This window comes from Silene latifolia, chromosome Y (genome assembly GCF_048544455.1).
Source record: "Silene latifolia isolate original U9 population chromosome Y, ASM4854445v1, whole genome shotgun sequence".
Classification (NCBI taxonomy): domain Eukaryota; kingdom Viridiplantae; phylum Streptophyta; class Magnoliopsida; order Caryophyllales; family Caryophyllaceae; genus Silene; species Silene latifolia.
The window spans coordinates 333,095,234-333,102,706 of NC_133538.1; the positions used below are offsets into that span (position 1 = coordinate 333,095,234).

General features: G+C 40.9%; 1 protein-coding gene across 1 annotated transcript; it reads right to left on the reverse strand.

The window, feature by feature from the left end:
* Window positions 1-4,499: 4,499 nt before the first annotated feature.
* Window positions 4,500-4,889, reverse strand: LOC141631422 (uncharacterized). Its single transcript, XM_074444095.1, has one exon. The coding sequence runs from the start codon at window positions 4,887-4,889 to the stop codon at window positions 4,500-4,502; it is 390 nt and encodes a 129-aa protein (XP_074300196.1).
* Window positions 4,890-7,473: the final 2,584 nt, after the last annotated feature.

Sequence of the window (7,473 nt, forward strand, 5' to 3'; positions counted from 1 at the left end):
GAATTTCCGTAAAGAAACCTTAGATGCCAGTGACATATCCCAACACTAGGATTGACCTATCTGACGGATATTCCGTCAGTAAAATCCACCTTTTTGACGGATTTTCCGCCAGAAAACCGTCACATTAAAATAGCACCGTTGTCACAATTCAACGCGCCATTTAACACTGACGGATAATCCGTCAGGAATAATTTACCGACGGAAATTCCATTAGTATTCCGTCAGTTTCCCGAATTATCCGACGGTAGAAAAAAACCCGTCATATTGCCCCTCACTATTACGCATTATTTTAGTAGTGTTAACAGGTAGGGTTTTCCCTACTCAGTTTCAATAATATGGATGTTTACATATCTTATATTGTTGTTAAAAATGCATTATAACATGATAATTTGGTAATTGTTGGTGCACATATATTATTGTTGGAATTGCATTATAACATGATGAATGGGTAATTAGTGTTGGTCTCATATTGTTATTGGAATTGCATTATAACATGCTGAAGGAGTAATCGTTATTGGTCTCATATTTTTTTGTCGGATTTGCACTATAACATGATAATGAGATTCATGTTGTTTGATGGTGTCTTACTTGCCAAATTTTGATGTGCATTGATTCTATGTGATTGTTGGTGGAGGTTGATGGTTGTGGTGAAGTTGTGTGTGTGTGTTTGTGTGTGTGTGTGTGTGTGTGTGTGTGTGTGTGTGTGTGTGTGTGTGTGTGTGTGTGTGTGTGTGTGTGTGTGTGTGTGTGTGTGTGTGTGTGTGTGTGTGTGTGTGTGTGTGTGTGTGTGTCTGGTTGTAATGGAGACGTAAGGCAGTTCGGGAGACCGTCTTACGCTTGAGTCGGTCCTTGCAATTTATGACTTCAAGGAGGACGTGCACGTTAATGGCTTGAGAAAAGAGGGAATATGGTGCATTCAGAATCTAACAAGGGTCCAGTTAGCGTCGGGCTCGGTACTTTGGTTGTGTCACGGGTATCTTTATATGGACTGCGGGTCCGGGTTGTTTGGTACTCTGGATGCATCCGCGGTACGGGTGAGGTGGTGGTGGAGTTTTGGCCGGAGGTGACTTGTGATCTATGTGCATCTTATTCATTGTGTTGCATCGTTATCACATCATGTCAAGAGCATTTCTATTATTGTAACTGATGTGTGTTGGATATGTGTAAACTGTCACCTTCTTTAATTGGGGTGGCCTGTAATGATCTATATGATATTTCCGATCATATGGGAGCAGTTTGACAATAGGTTTGGACTTGGTATTGAGCGGGTCATGGGCCGAGCCATAGATATTGGAGTCGAGTCGAGCAGTCAAACATTAGTCGATATAGACTTATTAGAAACATTGTAGTATTGTATAAATCATTATATGTAATTCACTAAACATATTTTTTAATAAAATGTTACTTAATTGGAGATTCGATTCACTACCTCGGGAAACCGAGATGGTGACACTCACGATTACCTTGGCCGGGTAAGAGGGGGTGTTACAAAGTGGCATCAGAGCGACGATTTTGGAACCTGAACCAATGAACCAAAATGAACCTAGGTGTGTCAAATAAAATGAATCCGGCATAAGTACAATAGGAGGTTGGCTTTGGATGAGAAGGCACCCTCATTCCAAAATCTTGACCTATTGTTCCAAACCGGTAAACTACGGGATGGCTATGAATACGGGTGAATGCTTATGTGAGATGAGATGCGGATTGCCCGTATGCCATAACGATTCGTTGTATTTCTTGCATGAAAGGGTCATTCATGATGTGGTGTAATACCACAGATTTATGAGTATAGTGAACTCGGCCGAGTAGGCTGTACTCGATTGAGTGGGTCATCGGGTGTTTTGAGGCAGGCTATTGCCTTAGGTGCACTCGGCCGAGTATGTGAGACACTCGGTCAAGTAGGGCATACTTGGTCAAGTATGTCTGGTACTCGACCGAGTGCCCGGTCTGACGAGTCGTTTTCAACGGTTTGATTAGAGTGATAAGGGAGTTATATATATTTCGATAATCATTTCGATAATCAGTTTACTAAACCTTACACATTTCTCTTAACCCTCCCTAATCACTCTAATCATCAAGCAAGCAAGATCTAGCTTTCGGTTGCCCGATTTCGTGTTCTTGTGTCAATCGATTTGTAAGTACTAGTCTCATTTATTTTGCAATTAGTTTACATTCGTTGAAACCCTAATTTGGGTTAAGATTGGGGGTAATTAGTCGATTAGTGATGGATTATGATGTGATATTACTTGATTATCTTTGTTAGGTGACAATTACGTAGAAGAGCAGTTATAGCTTCGTTGTTGTGTTGATTTGCAGAATTTGCGAATAAGGTAGGGTTTCCCTACTCAATCTCTTGTACGATTGGTTATAAGTGATGTGTTATTGTGTGATTGCTTTGATGTGAAAGTATTGTGGTATTTTGATATTGTTGACATTGTTGGTATTGATTGTGGAGCCATTGTCGGGAGATGGTCTTCACCCCCATGTTCGCCTGTTTTGGCTGCCGTCATAAGGGGGATGTGCACATTAATGATCTGGGTTCACTCGTTGCAATGAGTGGGGCTTAGGTGGCAAGGCTGCGGTCTACCACTGGCAGTGTGGGTACCTATTGCGATGGGTAACCTGGCGGGTCTGGGTTGTGGTTCAGACATTTGTATTTGGAGGTTGGAGATTGTTTATTATAGGATTTAATTGATTTGGTTCATTTTTATTGTAGCTCATGATTAACTGTGCAGTTGACTGACCCTTTATGTTTTCAAAACCTATAGTGATCCATTGGTGGATGGTGAGCAGATATCTAGCAGGTATTGTTGTTGAGCTTGCATGCGGGTTTGGATGGGATGCTTGCGAGACGTTGATTCATTAGCTTTCGCCGAGTCTTTTAGCTTCCGCTGAGTTTAACACATTTAGTCTTTTGGTTTACAGTTGTATTTCTTTTGGATTTTGGCTTTTTGGATATGTAATATCATTAAACTACTTTTACTTTAAATATATGTTCTTTGATGGTCTATTTGACATACCTTTTCTCGGGTAACCGAGATGGTAGCACTTCCGTTTACTAAGGTAGACCTTGGTAAGGCACTTTGGTGGATGGGGGTGTTACAAAGTGGTATAAGAGCGACGATTTTGGAACCTAAAACCAATGAACAAAATGAACATAGGGTGTCTAAATAAAGTGAACCCGGGTAAGAGTTGTTTGGAGCTACCGCAAAGGTTTGGGAGACGTCCTAAAACCACAACATTGCCCTCACAATTTCGAGCCGGTCACTACTGGGTGCATCGCGGGGATCTTTGCGTGTGTGCGTGTTTATATATAAGCATGAATAGAGTGGTTATATGTATACCTTGGAGTGGAAGTGTTATGATATGGATTTGCTGGAAAATGGTGTAAAGTGTATAATGTGTTATAAGATGGCATGATATATGTTTTGTGTTTTAAGTTTTTGCAAGTTTTGGTATACAGAAACATGTGGATAGGTTGTTTGGTTACATATATACGTTGTTGGGAATGTGTTGGGAACCGTTTTAGCCTGACTCGAGCGAGTGTGGTGGGGAACTCGACCGAGTAGTGTGTACTCGACCGAGTATCCATGACGCTCGACCGAGTGAGGGTACTTGTTATTTTACAGGAGCTACTAGAGTAAGTGATAACACAATATTTTACTCGTTTTTATCCCATATTTTGTCTCTTATTTAGTCTAATTTATTACCCTATTTGCAATTATTCACTCATTTTAGAACAAAATAGAATACGTGTTGGTTATATTTTAATAAGTGTCAATTTATAGTACTTTTCGATATTTTGTATCCATCTTTTTGTTATATGTAGGTACCGAAACGAGTGAAAACAAGTATAATAGGACGAGTCAAGACGGATCACAAAAAAAGACGAAAAGAAAATGAGGTAAAGGAAAACATGGGCCAACAATCATTCTCCTGTTTTCATTTCGTAATATCATAAACTGAAACAAGACCCATGCTACTTTGTTGGGCCAAGCTAGCCACGTGAGACTTATCTCATTTTATGAGATTTTATTTGAGAGAGTTTTTTTTTCGACAATTATAAACCGTTATATTAAATGAAAATAAAACGTCTTACAGATACAAAATACAGCTATGATCTAACCAGTAGCAAGGCTAACTGACCAGTTGCGATGGAGACGAAGTAGTGTGCGAATTTCGCGTAACGAATTACGCACAACTATTGGGACTGGCTTTTGAGAGGCCAGAACTGAACATAATTTTCGCGATGTTACAGCAAAAGTAACATCAGTGGAAGTGGAGAACTCTCGACTCATCATAAGTTGGAGCAATGCTTGAGAGTAAGCAGCAAAGGGAGATGATGCTCGCAAATAGTAGATTTCAGGCAAGCAAGATTCAGTCGAAACAGTAGCCATGTATCCATTCTGAAAAGAACTCCTGCAGACGGATATCTTGTAAGGAGGCGAAAATTTGAAAGTTGAAAAAGCGTTACCTGCCGTAAGGGAAATTTGTCGGGACTAAACATCATCAAGGCGGAGAGAAGGCAATCGTGAATGTGAAAGGTGTAAAGCTTCAGCTAAATGAAGTATCCGTTCAGGCTCAAGCTTATTGTCTTCAAAAACAATGGAGTTGCGGGTGAGCCAAATGGAGCGCAAGATGCAAAAGAAATAAAGCAAATAGCTAAAACCCGTGGAGGAAGACCGATGAAGGTATGAAATATGATCAGCAAGCCATCGGATGAACGAGACAGTTGGATTAGCCATAGATTGGATGCCAAGCGACAAAGAACGCCAGATATGCTGAATGACCTCACAGGAGCGGAATAAATGTTCCGGAGTTTCCAGTTCAGATCGACATAGCGGACAGGAAGTGTCAAGACGAGCTCCTCTATGAGCTAAGATTGTCATAGTCGGGATTATCTGATGAGCAATCCGCCAGATAAAAAGAGGAAATTTAGTTGAAAACGGAAATTGTCATATCAATTTCCAAGGGAAAAGACTTAACTGCGGTAATTTTGTCGACATCTGAGATAAAAGATATGTGTAGCCTGAGCGTATGTTGTAGCAGCCATCGTCAGTGTACTTCCAGTAAAGGTAGTCATCAGCTGCAATTAAAGGTGGTACCATAGCCAAGATGGCTTTTGCAGTTGAATTATCAAAGATCTGAAAAAGAACTGATTGTTTCCATGATCCATTTTCGTGAACCAAGCCTGAGAGTGTAGGACTGGTATTACACTGGTCATGGCAGACACCTGGTGATTTCCCTTGTACCCATGGACTAGACAGAAGATCAACCGAATTTCCATTGCCAATTTTCCAAGCCAAAGCCGCAGTGCAATTTGCAGCAACTCTACAAATACCTTGCCAGACAAAAGAAGGCTGTGTAACTTTGGACTTCAGATCAGGAATGGGCAGATCTTTCCGATATTTTGGTGTGAGATATTTAGCAAGAAGACCAGCCGGTGTATGATGAAGGCGCCAAAATTTTTTCAAGAGATAAGCTTGACTTAGAATGGTTACCGATTTAATACCAAGTCCTCCCGTATCTCTTGGAATATGCAAGTGCGGCTGTGAGAGCCAGTGAATAGATCTTCGAGAAGAGTTTTTACTCCACCAAAAAGCCGCAATTAAAGAGTCAAGTTTCCTAGAGACGGAGAGCGGTAGAGGTACAACAGCAAGGATGTGAACTAGAGAACCAAGTAGAATAGAGTTTATAATAGCGAACTTGCTTGAGACAAGTGAAGAGAAGACCGTGACGAAATGCGTGTGGTAACCTTGTCCAGGATATCATGAAAAGCATTCTTCTTGCATTTCTGTAGGTCAACCGGAACACCCAAATATGTACCAAAGGAATCAGATGCTTTCATACGCAGAATAGAGGTCATATGGGACTTGAAATCTTCCGGTGAATTGGGACTAAATTTAATAAAAGATTTTCGAAGATTAATCATCTGACCAGATGCAGTTTCAAAGGTCTGAAAAATATCTCGGATAGCCTCAAAGGAAGCAGGTGTTGCCTTGCAGCGGATGAAGGCGTCATCAGCATAAAAAAGGTGCGAAAGAGGCGGAGCATACCGAGAAATATTGAGTCCAAGAATGTGGTGACGGGACTCAGCTGCTTGAAGTTGACGAGATAGAATTTCAATACACATAATAAACAAGTAAGGAGATAGAGGATCGCCTTGGCGTACGCCACAAGAAGGAAGAAAGGAGGGAGAAGGTTCACCATTTATCATGATACTATAGGTCACAATGGAGATGCATTCCCATATGAGATTACGCCAAGACATCGGGAACCCAAAAAAATCTAAGACTGACATGAGGAAATGCCAGGACACCCGATCAAATGCTTTACGCATGTCTAGCTTGATCACAGAGTAACATTTTGTGCCTTTCTTGGTCTTGTTAATGTAATGTATTATTTCATGAGTAATAAGGCATCCATCAGACATGAGACGATCGGGAACAAATGCCTGCTGGGAGTCAGAGATTAAAGAAGGAATTACCAATTTGATACGGTTAGCCATACACTTTGAAGCCAAACGGTATATGACATTGCAAAGGCTAATCGGTCGAAACTGTGAGACCAATTCCGGTTTGTCAGTTTTTGGTATAAGAACAATGATAGTGTTGTTCCTCTCTTTCAGCATGACACCCGAATTAAGAAATCGAAGGAGCGCCGAAGTCACTAGATGGCCTATCTGAGGCCAAAAAGTGTGAAAACATTTAGGTGTAATGCCATCAGGACCTGGAGATTTTGATGCATCCATACCTCGGAGAGCATTCATAATATCAGTTTCCGAGAAAGGGGCTTCTAATAAAGAGCATTCAACGAGTCCTAGCCTGGGCAAATCAAGTCCAGCAAGACATGAATGCAAAGACGCCACGGGACTGGAAGGACCTTGTAAATTGTTGCAGCTTAGCAAATGGTTGAAATAACTAACGATCTTATTTGTAACAGAATCAGGTGATTCCAACCACACGCCATCAACAAATCGAAGAGCCATAATCCGATGCTTTGTTGCTCTTTGTTTAACACGGCTAGAAATAAAGCGTGTAGGAAACCTGTCCAAAACCTCGGCCTTAATTTTTGAGCGTTGAACCCATTAATGATGTTGATTGCGCATCATTTGTAGGCGAGAGGACCAAAGATGCAGGAAATATGATGCCGAAGTTTCATCAACAATATGTGTAGCAGTTAAGTCTAAATCAGCTTCAATTTCCGACCAGTTAATCCCATGAGAAATTCGATGATTTATAACCCATTGCAAGATAGCGCGTCGAACCGTGGACAGTTTACGAGATAGCACAAACATAGAGGATCCAAAGAAAGGAGTTTTCCAAACTTGTGAAACCATGTCACGGACCTCAGGGTAAGATAAGCACCAATTATCAATTCGATATGGTCTCTTACGAGGTTTTGAAACTGAACACATTGAAAGAAAAATAGGTGCATGATCAGAGACCAGAATAGGAAGATGCAAAATTGAAG